The sequence below is a fragment of the Panthera onca genome, chromosome D3 (assembly GCF_046562875.1).
Source record: "Panthera onca isolate mPanOnc1 chromosome D3, mPanOnc1 haplotype 2, whole genome shotgun sequence".
NCBI lineage: Eukaryota > Metazoa > Chordata > Mammalia > Carnivora > Felidae > Panthera > Panthera onca.
The window spans coordinates 20,002,142-20,029,207 of NC_138350.1; the positions used below are offsets into that span (position 1 = coordinate 20,002,142).

The 27,066-nt window shown below is 37.8% G+C and overlaps 1 protein-coding gene across 1 annotated transcript in view; it reads left to right on the plus strand.

Annotated features, from left to right (window-relative positions):
• Positions 1–26,437, plus strand: part of LOC132665531 (solute carrier family 5 member 4) — a 45,865-nt gene extending 19,428 nt beyond the window's left edge. The window contains exons 8-15 of the mRNA XM_078435649.2: positions 1,965–2,185; positions 5,239–5,374; positions 6,400–6,507; positions 8,557–8,707; positions 11,234–11,402; positions 13,081–13,296; positions 21,597–21,699; positions 25,019–26,437. Of these exons, the coding sequence (XP_078291775.1) occupies positions 1,965–2,185; positions 5,239–5,374; positions 6,400–6,507; positions 8,557–8,707; positions 11,234–11,402; positions 13,081–13,296; positions 21,597–21,699; positions 25,019–25,233 (1,319 nt within the window). The 3' untranslated portion in view covers positions 25,234–26,437. The remainder of the gene's footprint in view (positions 1–1,964; positions 2,186–5,238; positions 5,375–6,399; positions 6,508–8,556; positions 8,708–11,233; positions 11,403–13,080; positions 13,297–21,596; positions 21,700–25,018) is intronic.
• The last annotated feature ends 629 nt before the right edge of the window (positions 26,438–27,066 follow it).

The following is a 27,066-nucleotide window of genomic DNA, read 5'->3' on the forward strand; positions in this document are numbered from 1 at the left end:
AAATAAGTATTAAATAGTAAGAACAGTTTAAGACAACTGACTATTAACTTCACTGTGACTGTTTCAGATGGAAATTATTAATGTTATCCCTCTATTGTTAGAATATACAAACACAGTTTGTATATTTCTCTTAAGTCATGCAGCAAGCACTACTGATGAATTTAACTTATAGCTTGCCTATTTTTGTTTTCTTTTATTATGCTACTTATTTAACTTTGGACAGGAAATCCATGCATACAGTAAAAAGGATATAAGATTAAAATAAGTGTCTTTTCATCTCTCCTCTGTCCTGCAGCCACCATATTCCATCCACTCAAGCTGCACTGAATACAGTTGTGAATATTCATGAACCCTAATCACAGGGCTTGGAGATAATATGAAGCAAAAACTGACAGAACTGCAAAGACAACAAATGCACAAAAAGAGTTGATGATTTTGACACAAAATGAATGCGATTGGTCACATATGACTAAATTCAAAAACAATAAAAAATAAATTAATCAAAATGTAAAATTCAGTTTCTGATTTGCCTAGCCATATTTCAAGTGCTCTATATATAGCTAGTAATTTTCATATTTGACAGCACAGATATAGAATATATAGAATTCTATCATTACCGAAAGTTCTATCATTACTGAAAGTGCTGCTCCAGAGGCCATTGCTAGGACCAATTCTTTACAAACTTTCTATTTAGTTAACCAGGACTTCTTTGATATTCTTATTTATGGTTCTTTGGTGTCTGGCTTTGGTGATGGACCTCTGGCATCAACCTCTCTAAGCCTTCTCCCATCCTTAGGATGGAATCTCTCATCTTCTAGCATTCTTCATGTATTGTTGTCACAAACAATATTCCCCTTAACAGAACAATTTCCTTGTATTGTCTGTATCCTCCTTTGTATTGAGATCCTGCCTTGTACATTCATTTTGCATATAATCCCATCACAATGTTTGGCACATGCAAACATTGTTGATGCTAAATGAAATAAGTAATGAAAAAGTAAAATAATGTCAACCTCAACTCTACAGATATATGATACTCAGATGAATTTTGCACTATTTGAAACTATACTAAGTGGGCTGAGAAGCCTGGGCTCATCCTTCTTCTTTCTAAGGTTTCCATCCATTATGGTTCTTTTTTTTAGTTAATTAATTAATTAATTTATTCTGAAAGAGAAAGTGCAGAGAGAGAATCCCAAGCAGGCTCCACACTGCCAATGCAGAGCCTGATGTGGAGCCCGATCCCACAAACCATGAGATCATGACCTTAGCCGAAATCAAGAGTCAGACACTTAACTGACTGAGCCACCCATACATTCTCATTATCGTTCTTTTCTACACCTGCCTTGCCTTTCCAGCCCCACCCCCACCCCCCGGAGGCTGAGCCTCACCATTTCACCTCACCATACATAAACTGCTGCCTCTAATTTCTGCTCCTTATCTTCCCATTTTTTGTTGTAACATAGAAAGAATACAGTCAGTATTGCACCAAAAAACAGACTGTGCATAAAGTCAAAACAGCCAGACTTTGTATCAGGAACAGAGACCATTACTTCTGGTCCATTCAGAGGAGTAGGGGCTTTCTGATGGCTAATTGTTAGGCTCACTCTGTTACCTCATCTTCATGTTTTATCTCTTTTCTAGATGGTTGTGAGATATCAATATCAGTCTGTTGGATAACAATTTTTATTTTTACCATAAGTATAGACACTAAAAATTTTCAAGAGAAGAGGAAAATTTTCAATAAGAAGAAAAGTTAAAGGGTGATTTGCTTCCTGTACATTGTGAAAGCATGATAGCATTACCAATGCCAGTGGTATTAGAAAGACATGAGTCCTCTGAGAACACTAAGGATTTGACCAGGCTGATTGGAGATGATTGGACACTTCCACCACAAAGGAATAATTATGAACAACAGATGTCTTAGATTTGTGTATAACATTTCATTTTATCCAATACCTTTGCAGCATTTGCTAAAGTGGGAGGCTATGAGAGTTTTACAGAGAAGTACATGAATGCCATCCCATCCATAGTTGAGGGGGACAACCTGACAATCAATCCCAAGTGCTACACTCCTCAGGCTGACTCCTTTCACATCTTCCGAGATGCTGTCACTGGAGATATTCCATGGCCAGGAATGATATTTGGAATGACCATTGTTGCTGTGTGGTACTGGTGCACAGATCAGGTGAAGTATGTGTGTGGTGTGCAAATATGTTTATGTTGTTCTTTTTCTCCTCATAGAAAAGCATCTAGTTTCTATTTTGTACACATATATACACATACACATGCACAAACACACATCATTTAAAGAGTCAAACACTTCTACAAGTCTTGTTATGATAAATAGTTGTCTGGTGTCCTGCTCTCTACTCATTTCTTGACTCTCAAAAGCAAACATTATTGACTCCTTCAGTTAGGTATTTTGGTATGTATGTTTCTTCTCTAAATCCTTGTACTCAATGCATGGCCTGTGTACCATTGGAGTGAATGTCACCTTGAAGCTCATTAGAAATAACTGTTCTCAGATGCTACCCAGACCCACTGAATCAGAATTTGCTTGTAAATTTGTTCCCCAGGTGATTTAAATAAATGTTTCTATTGATCCCTTTTGGTTTTCCAGTTTTAGGATTTTTACACTGGCTTCCAATAATGAAAGATGAAGGTTTAGCTCTTTCTTTTCTTTTTTTTTTTCTTTTTTTTTTTAATGTTTTTATTATTTATTTTTGAGAGAGAGACACAGACAGAGTGTGAGCAGGGAAAGGGCAGAGAGAGAGGGAGACACAAAATCCAAAGCAGGCTGCAGGCTATGAGCTGTCAGCACAGAGCCCAACGCGGGGCTCAAATTCACAAACTGTGAGGTCATGATCTGAGCCGAAGTCAGATGCTTAACTGAGCCACCCAGGCGCCCCTAGCTCTTTCAATTTTTTATCTTCAATCCTCCATCTTCCAGTAAAACTAATTCACAATTTTGGTGAGATCAGCATTCAGTGCTACCATTTTTGTGACTACATAAATATAATCCACAGCTAAGCCACATGATATTCTCTGATTTTTCTTTAGCTTTTTCTTTTCTCTAGAATAAATAAGTCTTATTTTTTGTGTTTTAAATTTTCTTGGTAATTATTACTCATTAAACACCAAGCTCTCTGCAGATTTCCTAAATCTCCTTGATGTGTACTTGCAAACACATCAAATATCCTACCAACTCTTTATCTCATTTTCTCTTAAAACCTTTGGCCTCTCACAAACTGCTGGGTTGTTCTCTGTGCCTAGTGCCCATCCTAATCCAGGACCCCCTTTACTACCATATTTGGGGTTCTCTTTGGCTCATCCTTGGATTATATATCTTATTTCAAGTATCCCACATCATCTTCTTTCTTGGTTTACTTCTTTCAGGGCAATTGAATTCTCCAGTAAGTTCCTGAGAAACACAGGAGATACATCTATTGTGAATTTGTCTTCATGTTTGAAGATGTCTTCACTCCAACTTTTCCCAAATTGATCCTCTGGCCATGTACACATTTCTAGGCTTTAAATAATTTTCCAGCCATAAATTACCATCTTTTGACTTCCACCATTGCTGTTGAAAAGCCTGAAGTTATTCTTGATCCTTTGGATGTAACGTGTCTTTTCTCTCTGGAAGTTTATCTTGCCTTTGTCCTCAGTGTTCTGAAATTTCATACAATGTGTTATTGTGTGTAGGTCTTTTTTTGTTCACTGTGATGGGCTACTGTGAACAAGTTTAATATAGTAATGGATGTCTTTAATGAATTGATGGAATTCTTTGATTTCTTGCATTTTGTTTTCCTTTGGAGAACTTCCACTTTGGGTGTTGGTCTTCCTCAACTGGTTTTCTAGTGTTCTTATCTTTCCTCCACATCTACCATATCTTGGTCTTTTTGCTCTATTTTCTAGGAGATTACCTCAATATTATCCTTCAGTTTTTCTGCCTTTGTATTTATGACCCTCAAGATCTTATTCTTGGTTTTCTGTATGTTCCTTTTTATAGCATGTAAGTTTGTTTTGTTTTCTGTTTTGAAGTTTTCTTCACCCCAAATAGTCTCTGTCAAGTCAAACTTAAAATTTCACATTTTGGAATCAATGGTCCAAAATGGACTATCTTGGATCAATGGTCACTTGTATCAGTGTGAGATAATTTTTCTTTTTCTCTATATAATAAACTGATTTTATCAACATGTCTCCCAAAGAATGTACTCTTTCACTGATTTGTGCAAAAATCTTTATTGTTTATATTTTGCCACTGACCACATGACTTATCTCCTATATTTAGGTGGCCTCATATTAACCCTTAGATCTGATACCCGGACCCTGCTTATTTTCTGACAGGAATCCCCTGTTTTACATATAATTTGTATTGTCCCTCCAACTTTCTGCTTCAAGCTTTCTGTCTAAGGATAGCACCTGCTCCCCCAGCACTGAGTGACATTGTTGCTATCCCTAATAGATTTGTCTCTCCAAAGAAAAGTAAGCAGAAAAAGTCATCGCCATTTCCTGACATTCCTTGAGAAGAAAAATGTTAAGAAGCAATGGCATTATGGGTAGAAATCCTGTTTTTCTAGAAAATTCTTAGTCAAGAGATTACACAACTTAAGTGGAAATTATGAGATTATATGCATTGAATTTCCCAGGACCACAATATTTTATTCATAACTGATTCATATCTAGAGATGAATGTCTCAAGGTTCTCTTCTGATGGCTGCCTGACTCTGTTGTTTCTATGGCAATGGGCTTGATTTTCCAAATGGACAGTTGATCCCTAACAGTAGAGAGATACTGATGAGTATGTGGCTTATTTGGTGCCTACAACATTAAATGCACAACTTAAACACACAACTTGTGGCAAAGATCAGTAGTGACAGCTTTGTACCTGGACAAGTACATGGTCATTGTTGCAATGCAGCCTAGGAGCTGCAAACATTTTGATAGTAGTGATGGGTATTGACTTCTATGTACCAAGAGTCTTACAAACATTATACCAAATATTCAGAATATCCTACCAGAGATAACCCTCTTAAAGATGAGAAAGCTGAGTCTCACAAAGTCAAATACTCATGTAAGAGGAGCAGGGATTAGAGTTCTTATTTTACTCTGAAGCTGATTATTTTCCACTACTCATGATCCCATATCTTATTGTAACATTAATCCTTGAAAAGAGGCACTCCCCTTCTTTGGATCATCCTCTAGTTGCTTCATGACTATGTCATGTTCTTCTGGCAGGTTATTGTGCAGCGCTGCCTATCAGGCAAGAACATGTCTCATGTGAAAGCTGCCTGCATCATGTGTGGGTACCTGAAGCTGCTGCCTATGTTCCTCATGGTAATGCCAGGAATGATCAGCCGCATCCTATACACAGGCAAGCCATTGATTCATAAATCCTCTTTCTTGTATGCTTGAATTCTAAATACTGGTTTTAATATGTATTAAAACCTTGATAAGCTAGAAAACCCATTATGTACGGAAGTTAAAACACAAATCCAGGTGAAGAGAACAGATTTTGCAGAATGTCAGAAGCAGGAAAATTTGGCATATTTGACACATATATATCCAACTAATAAGGAATGGCCAAAGAAATTATTAAATACCCCCTTTATGGAAAATTACACGTAAGGACTGAAGACTTTCTCAAATTTTGGTCAAATGCTGAAGTTATTATGTTTAAGGGTAAAAAGCAGACTACAAAATATTATCTCAACAATTGCCATAGTTATTCAAAAAGACATTTCTCTCTGGAAAAAGATTAGAAAGGAATAAAAAAACTAAAAGAAGCTAATGTGTTAAGGTGTCAGTATTCTATGGGATTTTTTAAATCATTTTTTGCTATCTGTTGTCATAATATTGTTTAAGTAAAAAAAAATCAACAAGGTATTGTACAACTGCCACAGTGAAGGGAGGCCTCATCCCACATGAGCAATCACCCCAATAATGATCACAAATGACACTTCTTAGCTGTAGGTAGAAAACACTGAACTAAATGACTAGACACAAAACTAATTTCCATTTTGTTGTTGTGGCTGTTGTGATTGTTTCATCTGGAGTTCTGTGCCTCTGGGAGAATTTATGTTCTTGCAGCTTTTCTGGAAGATGGAATCAGCTCCCCCTAATTGCTCTAATGCAATAGCTGGGCCACATCCCAAAGAGGAGCCCTGCCCCTTAGGTCAGTGCAAGGGGAGGTACACGTATGAGACACTTAGGAAGTCATATTCTGGATGAAGAGGGACCAGATCTATGGTATGGAGTTCAAGGTTGAATCTCCAATTTCCAAGCAAATGTCTCTCCTCTTACTTATAATCTTACAACTTGTCTCTATGTCAAATGGTTATAGATCTTACCTGTTTGGGCCCCACTCACTGAACCCACTTATCTGAATTCCCCCCTCAGAGAAGGTGGCCTGTGTTGTACCTTCTGAATGTGTGAAACATTGTGGCATTGAAGTCGGTTGTACTAACTATGCCTACCCAGTGATGGTGCTGGAACTGATGCCTGATGGTAAGAAAAGGTCCACACTCAAATGAATGGAGAAAATGTGATGAGAGTTAGATAGATAGATAGATAGATAGATAGATAATAAGTAGATATAGATATAGATAATGGAATATCATTATCTATTAATGTCAGCCTTTAAAAAAAATGAAAATCTGCCAAGTGCAACAACAATATAGATGAACCTGGAAGACATTATGCTAAGTGAGATAAACCGGATACAGAAAGACAAAAAAGCACACAATGTCGCTTATATGTGGAATCTAAACAAGTGGAACTCACACAAGCAGAGAGTACAATGGTGGTTTCCAGGGGCTGGGGGTGGGGGAAATTGGAAGATTTCAAAGGGTACAAACTTTGTTATAAGATGAATAAGTTCTGGAGAACTAATGTACAGTAGGGAGATTATAGTTAATAAGAATGTATGTTTAAAGTTTGCTAAGAGAATAGATCTCAAGTATTCTCACCACAAAACAAGAAAACTGTAACTATGTGAGGTGATGGTTATGTTAACTAGCTTGATTATGGTAATCATTTCACAATGTATACATGTATAAAAACATCACATTATACATCTTAACTATATACAATTGTTATTTGTCAGTCATACCTCAATAAAGCTGGAAAAAATATGTTCATGCTGGGACTGCCTCAGAGACCTAGTGTATAAATGGTCCATGAGGAAAGATTATGGTGTAATCCTTAATAATCCTAACTTTCATTAATTCAGTTGGCTTCATCAGACATTTCTTGAGCACTTTCCATAGGCTACCAGTCCGGTGCTGAGCCTGGGGAATACAGAGATGAATCAGATATAATTCCTATTAGAAGAATCCTTACTCCTTTAGATTCAAGATTGTCTTCCAAGACAATCAAGAGCATTTAAGTGATGGATTTGTCAATAAAAGAGTTGCATAAACACAAACTTACAAACTCAGAAAACTAGATGTTAATGATTTAGCCTGCTTTCTCTAGACCAGTTATACCCAAATAATATGCCTCAATATATTTAATTTACAGCTATTTATTGAGTGCCTACTATGTGCCAGAGCCTGCCCTGGTGCTTAGAAAACATCAGTGAGGTGCACCTGGGTGGCTCAGTCGGTTAAGTGACTGACTTCAGCTCAGGTCATGATCTCGCCATTTCCGAGTTCAAGCCCCATGTTGGGCTCTCTGCTGATGGCTCAGAGCCTGGAGCCGGTTTAGATTCTGTGCCTCCCTCTCTCTCTCTCTCTCTCTACCCCTTCCCCACTTATGTTCTGTCTTTCTCTCTCAAAAATAAATAAACATTTAAAAAATTAAAAAAGAAAAGAAAACATCAGTGAAATAAGCACAAAATCCCCTATACCTTGGAACTCACATTCTAGTTTCATGAGATATAAAATAAATGACACATGTGGCAAAAGTAAATTATTAGGATGCTAGAAGGTGATCTGTGTGGTCAGTAACAGAGCAGAGTATGGGGCTCAGGAACAACCAGGTGATCTTATACCTTCAAAGGTCAGCTAATACTTCTTCAATCTTTCTCCTCCCTGACACACATGAGCATTGTCAGGAAGAAGGGAACATGACCCACAAGTGACATCACCCATCCATCTCATTCCACACTTTGTCTTAGGAGTTTTAGGGGCATTATTAATAAGCAGAGGGAAGTGGAGGATGAAGTTACCATAATATCCCAAAACTCTTTGCTTTTCCCAACAAAAACTTCTTTAACAGAACTGCTTACTAGGCTTTTCCCTCTCTAGTTCTCTAAGTCTTCAGGAAGCCAAGAGGTTCTCCCCAAAGAAAGATGGTACAACACTGTTCTTGTCTCCCAAATTTAGGTTCCAGCAAATGATCTCTAAGTTTACATTTAAAACTAAAATTCTGTACTGGATCATTCTCAAATCACCAGGAAATTTGCAGGAAATGCTACATGATGATATGCGTTGACAGGCACATCAGTTGGTAAATGTTCCAGGTGACACTTTTGAATGACTCTGGTTTAGCAAGGCCCTCATAAATCATGGAGTCCAATTCCTAACTAATGTTTACACTCTCATCTGGCCCCAGGACTGCGAGGTCTGATGCTGTCAGTCATGTTGGCCTCTCTCATGAGCTCCATGACCTCCATCTTCAACAGTGCTAGCACCCTCTTTACCATGGACCTGTACACCAAGATTAGGAAACAGGCATCAGAGAAAGAGCTTCTTATAACAGGACGGTGAGAAAATCCTGGTTTCTGTCTAAAATTTCTCTGGAAAGCACAGAAATGCAAGTGAACTAGAACCTTCTCCTTCTTGGGTTCAGTGAAACAAATAATAGAATTCTAGAGTGGGAAAGGGATATTAAGAGGATATTTAATCCAACTTTATTTCTTTCCAGATAGGAAACTTGAGGCCATACTTTTTTTTTTAAGGTTTATTTATTTTTGAGAAAGAGAGACACAGAGTGCGAGTGGGGGAGGGTCAGAGAGAGAGGGAAACACAGAATCCAAAGCGGGCTCCAGGCTCTGAGCTGTCAGCACTGAGCTTAACACGGGGCTTGAACTCAGGAACAGTGAGATCAGACCTGAGCCAAAGTTAGATGCTCACCTGACTGAGCCACCCAGGCACCCCAGGGTCATACTTTTAAACGAAATAGTTGCTTTTAAGGGTTTTCAAATGCCTCTGATTGTCTCTTATTTCTTCCTCCCCTCACACTCTCTTCCAACCATATCTTCATGAAACTCCAGTGGTTCTCATGGGGTATAAAGTTTCATGGGGTTAAAGCAGTCTCTAGAAGTTTCCATGTATATCACATGAAGGAAGTCACAGATTAAGTCATCCACACACTACTACACAGTAGTTTATCAACTGCACTCATTAAGATATGGAGTATCAAGAGGGGGCACCTGCGCGGCTCAGTCAGTTAAGTATCTGATTTCAGCTCAGGTCATGATCTCATTGTTCCTGAGTTCAAGCCCCGTGTTAGGCTCAGTACTGATAGCTCAGAGCCTGGAGCCTGCTTTGGATTCTGTGTCTCCCTCTCTTCCTGCCCCTCCCCTACTCATGCTCTGTCTTTCTCTGTCTCTCAAAACTAAATAAATGCTAAAAAATTTTAAAAAAAAAGAAATGGAGTATCAAGAGAACCTGACTGCCTATGTAAAAGATACTGCTTTGCTGAAGACAGTAACAATCACTTAGTAAATTAAACATTTGCAAGGAAAATTCCAAGGGCTCACTTGGTCCAGATCTTCACTCTGGACATTATAGGAGAGGAAGAGCAGTAAAGCATCTGTGTTTCTGTAGTAGAGAAAGTGTTGGACCTGAATTCAGTAAGCCCAGGATGCAGAAGTCTACCAATAGGCATATGATCTTGGGTATGAATACCCTTTAAGTCTCTATTTTAAATTAATGAGTTTCTCTCTCTCTCTCTCTTATTAAAAGCCTTCTATATCCCAGAATACAAATATGGAAAAGGACATATATGTAAAAAATAATTTCCTGCTTTGTGGGATTTACACCTTTGTTGGCAAGACAATTAATAAATATGTTCTATATCTGATGGCAAAAGTGGCAGGGAGAAAATTAAAGTGAGATTAAATATGGGGGTTACTTAAGACAGGGGTTCAGGGAGTCTTCCCTGAGAAGGTGGCCTTTATGCACAACCATCAGGGAAGTGTGGGAATGAGCCCCATGGCTCTGTGGGGATGGAACAGTAAGTGCTGAATTCTTACAACAGTCATATGTGTGGTGTGAGGACAGCAGGAGTGAGGTTGTCACATACAAGCAAGTGGAAGAGTGATAAGAAACATGATCTGAAAGATAGCTAGAGGTGAAATTATGTAGGGCCATTTAAACCATAACAAGATTTTGGATTTTATTCCACATATGATAGAAAACAACTGAAGATAAGCAAGCAAGGGAGGTACATGACAAGGACAGTGGGTTTTACTTATTGAATCCTTATTATACTCTACCCATCATGCTCAGACTTTCCATGGTTTATCACATTTAATTATTACAAGGTTGCAAAAGTTTTGTGAACTTTCAATGAGACACTTGTGCCTCAGTCTCCTGCCCAAATGCCTGTCCCCCATTTCTCCCAGTCCCCACCTCTCTGTTTCAGATAAGCACAGAGAAGTAATGACCTTTTGCAGACAGTCCAGTAAATTATGTGTGTTTCTTCGCACAATAAGTACAGAATATTGAGCTTATTCTCCCTGGACCACAGGACCTGTAAAAAGTTTTTTTACTAACTCCTTCTACCTGCCAAACTACTCAGGTAGTAAAATGCACAAATTAGCATTTCTGGCCAATTCACTCAGTATTCTAGGAGAAAGGATATTTTAATTCCAACCTGTGAAAACTGACTTAGTTCCTCTCAAGCTAGGAAAAAAAAGATCAAAATGGGGATCTGCTTTCTTTATCATACAAATGATTACTTACTCATAGAAACAGTGTGGTGTTTTTTCCTGACACATTACATAAATTGCACTAGAAAATTATTAACCAGTTGCTGACATTTGAACTGTTTTATGAATGGATATTTAACCTCACAGTTGAAGCTATTTACAGAGAAGCAATTGCTTTATTGGCATTTTACTAACCTATGGTCATTAAGCATTCCATGGCTTCATGTGAGGTCAAGGAGTGTGATTTTATTTGGAAAATCAATGAATGGCCACAAGAATCAAGAACTGTAAAGCACAGTGGAAGTGCCAATAATGCTTTTGTTTAATATTTAAATCATTTTGCTTTCTCTCCAGGCTATTTATCATTCTATTAATTGCCATCAGCATTTTGTGGGTCCCATTAGTGCAGGTATCTCAAAATGGACAACTATTCCATTATATAGAATCAATTTCTAGCTACCTTGGGCCTCCAATTGCGGCTGTCTTCCTGCTTGCCATCTTCTGTAAAAGAGTCAATGAACAGGTAAGTAAAAAATCGGAAAACTTCTTCCCTGCTGGAGTGAGAATATTTTCTTTCACTGGTAGGAAAATGCATTCTTTCCACCCTGTTTATATAACTCAAAGCCCATCTCAATTTTAATTGTATTGAATCCTTATTATACTATAATATAGTATAATATATATAGTATATAATATATATATATTATATATATATATAATATATATAATCAGCTATAATTCCTGATTCTCATTAAAGTGTGTAAATACATAGGGCACACTTATAGTACAGTCTGTATATTTCTTACAAAATATATACATATATGACACAATACTAAGGAACACAAGTTTTGGAGTAAGACTGACAGAATCCAATCCTGGCTCTATCAATCCTTTGATCTTAAGCAAACCATTTGATTCTGTGTAGAATGAAGATAATCACAGTGCCTACTTTAGAGGATTGCTGTGAAGATTAAAAGGGATTTATTTTAATTTTTTTATGTTTATTTATTTTTGAGAGTGAAAGCAAGAGAGAACATGAGTCGGGGAGGAGCAGAGAGAGAGGGAGACACAGAATCCAAAGCAGGCTCCAGGCTCCAAGCTGTCAGCACAGAGCCCAACACGGGGCTGGAACCCACAAACTGTGAGATCATGATCTGAGCGGAAGTCGGACACTCAACTGAGCCACCCAGGGGATTTATCACCCCAAAAGGGATTTATTTTAATGTGAAGTGCTTAGAAGAAAACCTACCACTCTAGTAACAATTAAAAATGTTAATTTCTAGGGGCGTCTGGGTGGCTCAGTCGGTTAAGCCTCCGACTTCGGCTCAGGTCATGGTCTCGCGGTCCGTGAGTTTGAGCCCTGCGTCAGGCTCTGTGCTGACAGCTCAGAGCCTGGAGCCTGCTTCAGATTCTGTGTCTCCCTCTCTCTCTGACCCTCCCCCGTTCATGCTCTCTCTCTGTCTCAAAAATAAATAAACATTAAAAAAATTTTTTAAATGTTAATTTCTGTTATAATATATGTAACTGATTATTTTGGATCATGGGCATTTAATCCCTTAATTGTTTCCAACTGTTAACTTTATTATAATTTTGAAATTAAGAATAGGTACAGAGAGGTTATTATCTTATGTGCTTTTCAAATGTTATTTAGTATTAGTAAGTAGTATTTTGGGATTCAGATTCAGGTCTTCCTCCAACTAAAGCTCATGCTTTTAATGTCTATGCAATACCATTTCCCCTTGAACATAACATCTTGATCAGAGGACTAGAGGACATATGTTTCCAAGCCCACCAGCTTCTCAGAGAATACAGATGCTCTTAATTGCCAAAAGCTTAATAGAACTATCATAACTATCTAATATCAACTCTGTAAATTGTGTAACATAAGCCATAGTTCTATTTATTCTATAAAATAAGCCACAACTTATAAAATCTATATATAAAATAAAATTCAAGGTAAACTTAAGCTTGGGTCAGAGTGTACAGTAGTGCCCTGAAGTAGTGTCTGATGCAATGAAATTTCAGTATCACTAAATAAACACATGTATTTGTACCTTTTTCTTGCTTTGGTGACTTTATGCTCAGGGTTAGCCATTATTGGTTCTTAATGGAGAAAGTAGGTAGGATGATAATTGTTACCTGCTCAAATGAGCTTCTCATCTTTTCTAAGTACTCTGATTTTATTCTTGTTTCTTTTGCAGGGAGCCTTCTGGGGTCTAGTCATTGGACTTGTGATTGGCCTTATTCGCATGATTGCAGAGTTTGCCTATGGAACAGGAAGTTGCTTGGCTGCCAGTGACTGTCCCAAGGTCATCTGTGGAGTGCACTATCTGTACTTTGCCATCATCCTCTTTTTCGTTTCCATACTAGTTGTCCTGGGAATTTCCCTGTTAACAAAACCCATTCCTGATGTACATGTGAGTACTCATTTTAAAATAAGAGTTCTTGGTGTGCCTGGGTGGCTCAGTCAGTTAAGCAACAGACTCTTGATTTTGGCTTAGGTCATGATCCCAGCGTCATGAGATCAAGCTCCGTGTCAGGCTCTGCACTGGGCATGGAGCTTGCTTGGGGTTCTCTAAATAAATAAATAAATAAATAAGGGTTCTTTGCCTTCTGGGGTATTAGGAAATGGGCTTCACCCTCCAAAAACTTCACAATGCACTTAGTAGGTAAATCTTTATCTTTGTTATAGGATACCAGAAAGAGAGTAATTAGTGTTGCCTAAGAGATTGGAAAACACTTCACAGCAGAGTTGCAATCTGGCCTGGGACTATTTGGGGATGAGTAGAATTTCATACACGATACAAATACACCAATACAGAGATTTAAAAAAATAAAAGTATATGGTACCAGGTGGCAGGAAAAAGACAAATAGAATGAGATGCCTTTCAAATTGGCAAAAAAGTTTAATATGAATATGTCTAATGTTGGTAAGAATGTTGGGGAATGTCCACACTCCAAAATCATTGGTGAATGGATGAATTTTATAATTTGTAGAAAGGCAATTGGGGAGTATTTATCAATTAAAATTAAAATTCTCATACCTTATGAACCAACATCCCCTTTTCTAGGAACTTATTGTGTAGAAATACTTCTACAAGTAGGAAATATATATATAAATTTTCTCTGCAAAGGTTTCTAGTAGAAAAAGATGGAGACAACCCAAATTTCCATTGCTAGTGGAATGGATACACAATAATAGTACACTAAATATTATGCATCTGTTCAAAACCCAGAGGAGCTCAATCATTTCCTTTTTAAATGTCCATGACATGGGTAAGTGGGGAAAAAACGCTTGCAGAATATAGTATTATAAAATATCACTTTTTGAAAATAAAACACACGCACAAAATGTATATATATATTTGTCTAACAATGGAAAAAATACCTTAAAGCATATACACCACAAACTTTCAATAAAAGGTATCTCTGGGGGAAACATTATAGAGGACCAGCAAATATTAGTCTTTTTTTTTTTCATGAAATTTATTGTCAAATTGGTTTCCATACAACACCCAGTGCTCATCCCAAAAGGTGCCCTCCTCAATTCCCATCACCCACCCTCCGCTCCCTCCCACCCCCCATCAACCCTCAGTTTGTTCTCAGTTTTTAACAGTTTCTTATGCTTTGGCTCTCTCTCACTCTAACCTCTTTTTTTTTTTTTCTTCCCCTCCCCCATGGGTTTCTATTGAGTTTCTCAGGATCCACATAAGAGTGAAACCATATGGTATCTGTCTTTCTCTGTATGGCTTATTTCACTTAGCATCACACTCTCCAGTTCCATCCACGTTGCTACAAAAGGCCATATTTCATTTTTTCTCATTGCCACGTAGTATTCCATTGTGTATATAAACCACAATTTCTTTATCCATTCATCAGTTGATGGACATTTAGGCTCTTTCCATAATTTGGCTATTGTTGAGAGTGCTGCTATAAACATTGGGGTACAAGTGCCCCTATGCATCAGTACTCCTGTATCCCTTGGATAAATTCCTAGCAGTGCTATTGCTGGGTCATAGGGTAGGTCTATTTTTAATTTTCTGAGGAACCTCCACACTGCTTTCCAGAGCGGCTGCACCAATTTGCATTCCCACCAACAGTGCAAGAGGGTTCCCGTTTCTCCACATCCTCTCCAGCATCTATAGTCTCCTGATTTCTTCATTTTGGCCACTCTGACTGGCATGAGGTGATATCTGAGTGTGGTTTTGATTTGTATTTCCCTGATAAGGAGCGACGTTGAACATCTTTTCATGTGCCTGTTGGCCATCCAGATGTCTTCTTTAGAGAAGTGTCTATTCATGTTTTCTGCCCATTTCTTCACTGGGTTATTTGTTTTTCGGGTGTGGAGTTTGGTGAGCTCTTTATAGATTTTGGATACTAGCCCTTTGTCCGATATGTCATTTGCAAATATCTTTTCCCATTCCGTTGGTTGCCTTTTAGTTTTGTTGGTTGTTTCCTTTGCTGTGCAGAAGCTTTTTGTCTTCATAAGGTCCCAGTAATTCGCTTTTGCTTTTAATTCCCTTGCCTTTGGGGATGTGTCGAGTAAGAGATTGCTACGGCTGAGGTCAGAGAGGTCTTTTCCTGCTTTCTCCTCTAAGGTTTTGATGGTTTCCTGTCTCACATTCAGGTCCTTTATCCATTTTGAGTTTATTTTTGTGAATGGTGTGAGAAAGTGGTCTAGTTTCAACCTTCTGCATGTTGCTGTCCAGTTCTCCCAGCACCATTTGTTAAAGAGACTGTCTTTTTTCCATTGGATGTTCTTTCCTGCTTTGTCAAAGATGAGTTGGCCATACGTTTGTGGGTCTAGTTCTGGGGTTTCTATTCTATTCCATTGGTCTATGTGTCTGTTTTTGTGCCAATACCATGCTGTCTTGATGATGACAGCTTTGTAGTAGAGGCTAAAGTCTGGGATTGTGATGCCTCCTGCTTTGGTCTTCTTCTTCAAAATTACTTTGGCTATTCGGGGCCTTTTGTGGTTCCATATGAATTTTAGGATTGCTTGTTCTAGTTTCGAGAAGAATGCTGGTGCAATTTTGATTGGGATTGCATTGAATGTGTAGATAGCTTTGGGTGGTATTGACATTTTGACAATATTTATTCTTCCAATCCATGAGCAGGGAATGTCTTTCCATTTCTTTAAATCTTCTTCAATTACCTTCATAAGATTTCTATAGTTTTCAGCATACAGATCTTTTACATCTTTGGTTAGATTTATTCCTAGGTATTTTATGCTTCTTGGTGCAATTGTGAATGGGATCAGTTTCTTTATTTGTCTTTCTGTTGCTTCATTGTTAGTGTATAAGAATGCAACTGATTTCTGTACATTGATTTTGTATCCTGCAACTTTGCTGAATTCATGTATCAGTTCTAGCAGACTTTTGATGGAGTCTATCGGATTTTCCATGTATACTATCATGTCATCTGCAAAAAGTGAAAGCTTGACTTCATCTTTGCCAATTTTGATGCCTTTGATTTTCCTTCTGATTGCTGATGCTAGAACTTCCAGCACTATGTTAAACAACAGCGGTGAGAGTGGGCATCCCTGTCGTGTTCCTGATCTCAGAGAAAAAGCTCTCAGTTTTTCCCCGTTGAGGATGATGTTAGCTGTGGGCTTTTCATAAATGGCTTTTATGATCTTTAAGTATGTTCCTTCTATCCCGATTTTCTCAAGGGTTTTTATTAAGAAAGGGTGCTGGATTTTGTCAAAGGCCTTTTCTGCATCGATTGACAGGATCATATGGTTCTTATCTTTTTTTTTGTTAATGTGATGTATCACGTTGATTGATTTGCGAATGTTGAACCAGCCCTGCATCCCAGGAATGAATCCCACTTGATCATGGTGAATAATTCTTTTTATATGCTGTTGAATTCGGTTTGCTAGTATCTTATTGAGAATTTTTGCATCCATATTCATCAGAGATATTGGCCTGTAGTTCTCTTTTTTTACTGGGTGTATGTCTGGTTTAGGAATCAAAGTAATACTGGCTTCATAGAATGAGTCGGGAAGTTTTCCTTCCCTTTCTATTTCTTGGAATAGCTTGAGAAGGATAGGTATTATCTCTGCTTTAAACGTCTGGTAGAACTCCCCTGGGAAGCCATCTGGTCCTGGACTCTTATTTGTTGGGAGATTTTTGATAACCGATTCAATTTCTTCGCTGGTTATGGGTCTGTTCAAGCTTTCTATTTCCTCCTGATTGAGTTTTGGAAGAGTGTGGGTGTTTAGGAATTTGTCCATTTCTTCCAGGTTGTCCAATTTGTTGGCATATAATTTTTCATAGTATTCCCTGATAATTGTTTGTATCTCTGAGGGATTGGTTGTAATCATTCCATTTTCATTCATGATTTTATCTATTTGGGTCATCTCCCTTCTCTTTTTGAGAAGTCTGGCTAGAGGTTTGTCAATTTTGTTTATTTTTTCAAAAAACCAACTCTTGGTTTCGTTGGTCTGCTCTACAGTTTTTTTAGATTCTACATTGTTTATTTCTGCTCTGATCTTTATTATTTCTCTTCTTCTGCTGGGTTTAGGCTGCCTTTGCTGTTCTGCTTCTATTTCCTTTAGGTGTGCTGTTAGATTTTGTACTTGGGATTTTTCTTGTTTCTTGAGATAGGCCTGGATTGCAATGTATTTTCCTCTCAGGACTGCCTTCGCTGCGTCCCAAAGCGTTTGGATTGTTGTATTTTCATTTTCGTTTGTTTCCATATATTTTTTAATTTCTTCTCTAATTGCCTGGTTGACCCACTCATTCGTTAGTAGGGTGTTCTTTAACCTCCATGCTTTTGGAGGTTTTCCAGACTTTTTCCTGTGGTTGATTTCAAGCTTCATAGCATTGTGGTCTGAAAGTATGCATGGTATAATTTCAATTCTTGTAAACTTATGAAGGGCTGTTTTGTGACCCAGTATAGGATCTATCTTGGAGAATGTTCCATGTGCACTCGAGAAGAAAGTATATTCTGTTGCTTTGGGATGCAGAGTTCTAAATATATCTGTCAAGTCCATCTGATCCAATGTATCATTCAGGGCCCTTGTTTCTTTATTGACCGTGTGTCTAGATGATCTATCCATTTCTGTAAGTGGGGTGTTAAAGTCCCCTGCAATTACCACATTCTTATCAATAAGGTTGCTTATGTTTATGAGTAATTTTTCTAGATATTTGGGGGCTCCGGTATTCGGCGCATAGACATTTATAGTTGTTAGCTCTTCCTGGTGGATAGACCCTGTAATTATTATATAATGCCCTTCTTCATCTCTTGTTACAGCCTTTAATTTAAAGTCTAGTTTGTCTGATATAAGTATGGCTACTCCAGCTTTCTTTTGGCTTCCAGTAGCATGATAAATAGTTCTCCATCCCCTCACTCTCAATCTAAAGGTGTCCTCAGATCTAAAATGAGTCTCTTGTAGACAGCAAATAGATGGGTCTTGTTTTTTTATCCATTCTGATAGCCTATGTCTTTTGGTTGGAGCATTTAATCCATTTACGTTCAGTGTTATTATAGAAAGATACGGGTTTAGAGTCATTGTGATGTCTGTATGTTTTATGCTTGTAGTGATGTCTCCGGTACTTTGTCTCACAGGATCCCCCTTAGGATCTCTTGTAGGGCTGGTTTCGTGGTGACAAATTCCTTCAGTTTTTGTTTGTTTGGGAAGACCTTTATCTCTCCTTCTATTCTAAATGACAGACTTGCTGGATAAAGGATTCTCGGCTGCATATTTTTTCTGTTTAGCACACTGAAGATATCGTGCCAAGCCTTTCTGGCCTGCCAAGTTTCAAAAGAGAGATCAGTCACGAGTCTTATAGGTCTCCCTTTATATGTGAGGGCACGTTTATCCCTTGCTGCTTTCAGAATTTTCTCTTTATCCTTGTATTTTGCCAGTTTCACTATGATATGTCGTGCAGAAGATCGATTCAAGTTACGTCTGAAGGGAGTTCTCTGTGCCTCTTGGATTTCAATGCCTTTTTCCTTCCCCAGTTCAGGGAAGTTCTCAGCTATAATTTCTTCAAGTACCCCTTCAGCACCTTTCCCTCTCTCTTCCTCCTCTGGGATACCAATTATGCGTATATTATTTCTTTTTAGTGTATCACTTAGTTCTCTAATTTTCCCCTCATACTCCTGGATTTTTTTATCTCTCTTTCTCTCAGCTTCCTCTTTTTCCATAACTTTATCTTCTAGTTCACCTATTCTCTCCTCTGCCTCTTCAATCCGAGCCGTCGTGGTTTCCATTTTGTTTTGCATTTCGTTTAAAGCGCTTTTCAGCTCCTCGTGACTGTTCCTTAGTCCCTTGATCTCTGTAGCAAGAGATTCTCTGCTGCCCTCTATACTGTTTTCAAGCCCAGCGATTAATTTTATGACTATTATTCTAAATTCACTTTCTGTTATATTATTTAAATCCTTTTTGATCAGCTCATTGGCTGTTGTTATTTCCTGGAGATTCTTCTGAGGGGAATTCTTCCGTTTGGTCATTTTGGATAGTCCCTGGAGTGGTGCGGACCTGCAGGGCACTTCCCCTGTGCTGTGGTGTCTAACTGGAGTTGGTGGGCGGGGCCGCAGTCCGACCTGATGTCTGCCCCCAGCCCACCGCTGGGGCCACAGTCAGACTGGTGTGTGCCTTCTCTTCCCCTCTCCTAGGGGCGGGATTCACTGTGGGGTGGCGTGGCCCATCTGGGCTACTTGCACACTGCCAGGCTTGTGGTGCTGGGGATCTGGCGTATTAGCTGGGGTGGGTAGGCAAGGTGCACGGGGGCAGGAGGGGAAGGCTTAGCTCGCTTCTCCTTAGGTGATCCACTTCAGGAGGGGCCCTGTGGCAGCGGGAGGGAGTCAGATCCGCTGCCGGAGGTTTGGCCCCGCAGAAGCACAGAGTTGGGTGTTTGCGCGGAGTGAGCAAGTTCCCTGGCAAGAACTGGTTCTCTTTGGGATTTTGGCTGGGGGATGGGCAGGGGAGATGGCGCTGGCAAGCGCCTTTGTTCCCCGCCAAGCTGAGCTCTGTCATCAGGGGGCTCAGCAACTCTCCCTCCCTTTGTCCTCCAGCCTTCCCACTTTCTGAGCAGAGCTGTTAACTTATGACCTCCCAGACGCTAAGTCGCACTTGCTGTGGGAACACAGTCCGTCTGGCCCCTCCGCTTTTGCCAGCCAGACTCGGGGGCTCTGCTTGGCCGGCGAGCCGCCCCTCCTCCCCAGCTCCCTCCCGCCAGTCCGTGGAGCGCGCACCGCCTCGCCGCCCTTCCTACCCTCTTCCGTGGGCCTCTCGTCTGCGCTTGGCTCCGGAGACTCCATTCTGCTAATCCTCTGGAGGTTTTCTGGGTTATTAGGCAGGTGTAGGTGGAATCTTAGTGATCAGCAGGACGCGCGGTGAGCCCAGCATCCTCCTATGCCGCCATCTTCCCTCAGAAATTATTAGTCATTTTTTTAACTCAAATACTGCTTATATACTAACACTGTTTGAATGTATTACTAACATGTATAACTTTTATTTATTTTGCATGTATCACTCGATCTTTGAAGCAATATTTATTTGCATATTCCTGTAAAAAGTAGTAAATATTATTTGTGGATGGGGAAACCTGAAACACAGAATGGTTCAAATTACTTTTCTAAAGACATGTCACCAGAAGTAACAATGAAATATTTGTGTTGAATATTGGGAGTTGAATGAAAAAAAAAAAAAAAACACTAGAAAATATGTTATATTTTTCAAGGAAATATAAATATTAAGCTTTTTATGGCAATAAAAATAATATAATTTATTATTGATTTTTTAAATGTGTCTAAAGGACAAATAAGACCATTTATCTAATTTATGTTTATGTTTCATAAATATACTGTGAGGTGTGAATTTTCAAAATCAACTGATAAATATCAATAGTCCTGTCAGAGAAGGTCAGGAGTAGTGTTGTGGATCTAACCTAGCTGTGCAGTAAAAAGAAATCTCAGGGGGTGCATGGAAATATTAATCATATTTGCAGAAAACAATTAAATTCTATAAAGCTTATAACAGTTTTAAAATAATGATACAGTTGACAAAAGCTTGGAGGTTGGCTGGAAAATGGATGTATAAGGGCACAAATTGTTATCATAACTTAATAGTAGTACATAGATATTATCTAAACATGATGGATCCAGAAATGGAGCTAAAGAAGATATTTTAAAATTTACAAAGGTACCCACTAGACAAACTGAAAGTAATAATAATGCAACTAATAACAGCTGAATGATAAGGACAATGAGTGAAGCAGAGGTATATGTAAGTTAGATAAATATTTGACTTTTATGAAATTATAAATCCAGAAGTAAGAGTTTTAAGAATATTGCTTAAGATGGGGCACCTGGGTGGTTCAATCACCTCATGGTTTGTGGGTTCGAGCCCTGCGTCAGGCTCTATGCTGACAGCTCAGAGCCTGGAGCCTGCTTCAGATTCTGTGTCTTCCTCTCTCTCTGCCCCTACCCCGCTCATACTCTGTCTCTCTCTGTCTCTCAAAAATGAATAAAGGTTAAAAAAATTTAAGGAATATTACTTATGAGTGTTTAATAACAACTGGAAGAGTTAAAAACATAAATAATTCTAAATGGTTAGTGTGTTTTTGTGAATTTGTGTGGTAGAAGACTATACATATACTATGTAATGTCATTTGATTTTCTTGCACTATACAATAAATGAATGTACCATCGTATTATTTAAACATTTGCTCCATCACTAATGTGCTTGTCTATGGTCTTTGTGTAGCTGTATCGTCTGTGCTGGGCTCTTCGGAATAGTACAGAGGAACGAATTGATTTAGATGCAGAAGAGAAAAGACATGAGGAAGTTGATAATGATGTTGATGAAGGTAATATCTGGTTTACATTTGGTTTTCATGTAGAAATTCTGTGTACCTGAACTGGTTTCATGTTTGCTTAATTTTTTTAATGCCACTAAATTCAGTTTCTGAAAAAGCTGTTAGATTTATGGTAAACTGAAACTTTAAAATCTTATCTTCCCCAAAGCTAAAGATAATTCATTACAAATGAAATATCCCCATTCATCCACCTGTCCATCAGTCTGTCTGTCCAGTCAACCATCATTTATCCATGGAACTGTGTACCAGCTCTAACATGAAAATCAATCCAGTGTCTCCTATTCCTAGTCACATATTAAATGTTCGACAAATCAATCTTGATTGATAGTGATTAAGCATCTAGCATCTAGTCCTACCTTTTTCTTCAACTTTTTTTTCTCACTATTCTCTCCAATATACCATCCATTCCAGCCAGGCAGATTTCTTCACCTTCCTGCCATGTATACCAAGCTCTTAGAATATTTCTACTTCCTCTCTGAGAGAGAAAAAGTTGCCTATTCTTTGACACTAGGTTCTAATTTCATTGCCTTCATTGAAACTTCTCTAGCATCCACCTCATAGCTCTTTGTTTACCTGGCATTTTTTTTAACTTATTTTATTTTATTTTTGAGAAACACACAAAGAGAGAGAGAGACAGAGAGAGAGAGCACACACTAGTGGGGAGGGGCAGAGACAGAGAGGGAGACAGAGGATCTGAAGCAGGCTCTGTAATGACAGCAGAGAGCCTGATGTGGGGCTCAAACCTATGAACCGTGAGATCATGACCTGAGCCAAAGTTGGATGCTCAACCGACTGAGCCACCCAGGCGCCCCTACCTGGAATTTTTAAAACCATTGACAAAGTTTACCACTTCAGGATATGTTGTCTGGAACTCCACACTAATTGTTTCATTTGATTTGGCTTGGGATCTTCAACTTGAAGGAAGGATGAATGCCTTCTACTGCTTTTGGATTTTTATATCAGTATTCCTGAGTAAGACTGGACTACATAGTTTTCCTTTTTTGTACTTTATCTGGTTTTGGTATTAAGATCATAGTGTTCTTGGGGCATTTAGGTGGCTCAGTCAGTTAAGTGTCCGACTCCAGATTTTGGCTCAGGTCATGATCTCAGGGTTATGGGATGGAGCCCCGCATTGGGCTCTGCACTGGGCTCCACGCTGAGCTCCACACTGGGCATGGAGCCTGCTTAAGATTCTCTCTTTCTTCCTCTACTGCTCTCTCTCTCTCTCCCAAAAATAGATCTTAGTGTTCTCATAGAATGAATTGGAGATATTTCAATAAGAGTAGAATGATATCTGCATCAAAATTTTGGTATTTTGCCAATAACAGCATTAGGCATTGGGGGGCTGGTGAGTGTGTGTGTGTGTGTGTGTGTGTGTGTGTGAGAGAGAGAGAGAGAGAGAGAGAGAGAGAGACTTTTAAACTGATTAAATTTGTGTTTAATCAATGCCTATAGAGCTATTAAAGTTTCCATTTCTTGGATAATCAGTTTGGGAAAATTATGTTTCCTAGGATTGTGTCTATTTAATACACACTTTAAATATAATTACATGAAGTTATTTATACTATTTATTGGCTTTTCTATCCCTACTACCTCTGTAGTTATGCCTTCCCTTTTATTCTTTATGTAATTATTTATGATGTCTCTTTTTTCTTGATAAATTTCACTAAAGACTAGCCTATTTTACTTCTCTTAAAGGACCAACTTGGACTTTGTTATTTTTCTCTATTGTTACCCTTCTTTTCTATTTTATTACTTTCTGTCTCATTTGTATACCCTTCCATTTACTTTATTTGGGTTTATTGTTATTTTTTTCTAACTTAAATTGAATATTATTTCATTAATTTTCAGTCTCCCTTCTTATATAATGTAAATAAGTAAGGCTACACATTTTTCTCAGAGTGATGTTTTTACTACATCTCACTTCTTTTATTTTGTAGAATTTTCTTTACCATTCATTTATAAGAATAGTCTCACATTCATTATGGTTTTTTCATGGAAATTTGAACTTGGAAGTATGTTTTAAATTTTCTAATGCACAAATAGCATTGTACTTAGAGCTTTTGTATTTTTGCCAATTTATCTTCAGGACAGACTTTGAGAAGTTTGAGTTTGGGGTCAAAGAGCTAATGCCAATGCAATTTTGCTGTACACTGCCAAATTCCTTTCCATGAGAGTTGAACCATGCTTTCCTAGCAACAATGTGTGAGAGTACCTGCTTCCACCCAGACTAACATAGTATATTGTGAAACTTATTTTTAGTGTTTTATTTATTTTTGAGACACAGAGAGAGAGAGACAGAGAGAGAGAGAGAGACAGAGCACGAGAAGGCAAGGGGCAGAGAGAGATGGAGACAAAGAATCCAAAGCAGGCTCCAGGCTCTGAGCTGTCAGCACAGAGCCTGACGTGGGGCTCGAGCCCATGAACTGCGAGATCATGACCTGAGCCAAAGTCAGATGCTTAACCAACTGAGCCACCCAGGCATCCCATTGTGAAACTTTTTAACTTTTGTCATGGACAAATGAGTAGTAGTATCTCAATGTCATTTTTCTTCAAATTTCTCTTTTTTGAGTAAATTTAAAAACTGTTTATTGATGTATGTATATATGTCTGCATGGAGTTGTTGGTAGTCTTTTATTCTCTACTTCAAAAGCTCATTGTACATTAAGGATATTAAACCCCTTGTAGTATAAGATGCATATATTTTTCCTCAGTTTGTCACTTGTTTTTACTTTGTTTATTGTATTTTTACTTTGTTGTATTGTGTTGTATTGTATTGACATAAGTCATGCAAAAGTTTTCTATTGTTATATAATCAAAGTTATCTATATTTTTCTCAGAGATTCCTCCAACACTTAAAAGTGTTTGTAAGTTTTTTCAGTTTTTTTTAAGTTTTTATGTATCAGTTTCTTTTATTTTTTTTATTATATTAAACTTATTGTCAAATTAGTTTCCATACAACACCCAGTGCTCATCCTAAAAGATGCCCTCTTCAATGCCCATCACCTACCCTCCCCTCCCTCCCACCCCCCATCAACCCTCAGTTTGTTCTCAGTTTTTAAGAGTCTCTTATGCTTTGGCTCTCTCTCCCACTCTAACCTCTTTTTTTTCTTTTTTTTTTCCTTCCCCTCCCCCATGGGTTTCTGTTAAGTTTCTCAGGATCCACATAAGAGTGAAAACATATAAAAAAAAAAAAAAAAAAACTTAAAAAAAAGTGATTGTAATCATCCTTTACAGTCATCTGTACTCCATTGGCAGGGATATTATTTCCCATGTTTTGTGATCATTCATTTATCTTTCTTTGTTTCATATAATCCTGAGGAACCTCATGGATGTCTCAAGAAGGCTTATGACTTATTCTGTGGTTTGCAGAAGAAAAGCCCCAAGTTGAGCAGAGAGGAGGAAGAAGCCCAAAAAAAGAAGTTGACAGACACATCTGAGAAGCCTTTATGGAGGGCTATAGTGAATGTCAATGCCATTCTTCTCCTGGCAGTGGCTGTCTTTGTCCATGGGTATTTTGCCTGAACTCTATCTAAGCCACTAAATATTTATTAAGCAAAGGATAATTTTATTGATTTTTTCACTTTTAGAGTTTGTTGTGTTTCAGAAGGGAGATAATTTCAAAAGGGATGAAGCAGTGGGTAATTTTATCATATGAGATGACTAGACTATAGACCTGATTTTTAGTTTTTGTTGTTCTTTTATGTCAATTAAAAAAAGAGTTGATAATTTAGAAAGCCAGGGAGCTGACTCTATATTTTTGTGTAAACTAGAAGCATTGTGTCTAAATTTTTTTTATAGCTCACCAGGTAGATTTCCCTACCTTACATTTGCTTTCTATTCCCGAGATTTCCATGTAGAAGGAATGCCTCTCCCAACTCTGCCTCACATAGTAACCTCCTCATCTATAAAACAGTGACCTTTTCCTCTCAACTTCACTTCACTGACCTCAAGGAAAATAGGAATATTTCCTAAGAGTTGAGGGGAGGTGAGCTAGAAATGTCTGTTGTAAATATTTTTATGAATTTACTGGAAATTATTACCTTCGGTCTTAAATAAAACCATTCCAGTAAATGTTAGCATATTAAGCCATTGATTTCTTAAGCTACTTTATAAAAATATAATTCACATACCATAAAATGCACCTACTTACAGTGTACAATTCAGTGTATTTTAGAATATTCACAGTTATTCAACAATTACCACAATCTAATTTCATATACTAACATTAATTTGTTTATTGACATTGTTATTTGGGAATATATATTTCTCTGTATTTCTGTGTTATTTTGACATTCTGAATGACAGTTATCTTTTTGTAGGATTATATGTAGTTTTAAAACACACCTTTTTAGAAGTAAATCAGCACATGAAAATGTTTTTAAAAAATTGCGTAAGAAACATCTATCATAGGTTTGAGTGGAAGAGAGCCAAAGCATAAGAGACTCTTAAAAACTGAGAACAAACTGAGGGTTGATGGGGGGTGGGAGGGAGGGGTGGGTGGGTGATGGGTATTGAGGAGGGCACCTTTTGGGATGAGCACTGGGTGTTGTATGGAAACCAGTTTGACAATAAACTTCATATATTGAAAAAAAAAGAAAGATCTATCATATTGCTACAAAATTCAAACAATTCTTTGTTCTGTGGAATTAAATATAATACTCTCCACTGACAATCTATCACTCCCATCTACTCCCACTAACTTTACAGAAGAATAACTGTTAATAGTTTAGAGCATATGTTAAAGTAATTTTTCTATTTTTACACATATTTTCACACTCTGCAATCTTATTCTATATGTTGTACTGTGACTGGCTTTGCCATATAAAATTTATCTTGGAGATCTCTGCCTGTTAATACATATGGGTACAGCTCCTTTTTAATAGTTGCACATTATTCCATGAAATCATTTGCCACAACTTGACCATTTTTCTACTGAAAACCATGCATGTTGTTTTCAATTATTTACTATTATCAATGATACTCTACCATATGTACCTGTATATTCATCTTTTGGTACATTAACAGCTTTGTTTTCTTTAATAATTGATTCTTAGGAAAGGAATACTGGAACAAGGGGTATGAACATTTAATAATTTGATAAATATTCAAAAGTTATGTTCCAAAAATGATTCACCAATTTATATTCTCACCATCAGTGTATGAAAATTCCTATTTATTCACACCCTTAATTACAGAGTATGTTATCAATTTTAATTCATTTTTGTCAATTTGATGAGTGAAAAATAATTTAATTTTTTAAATTTATGTTTCTCCACTTAATGAGATTTTATGTATTTACACATATTTGTTAGCTATTTGTGTTTTTTTCTTCTGTGAATTTCTTGATATATTTTA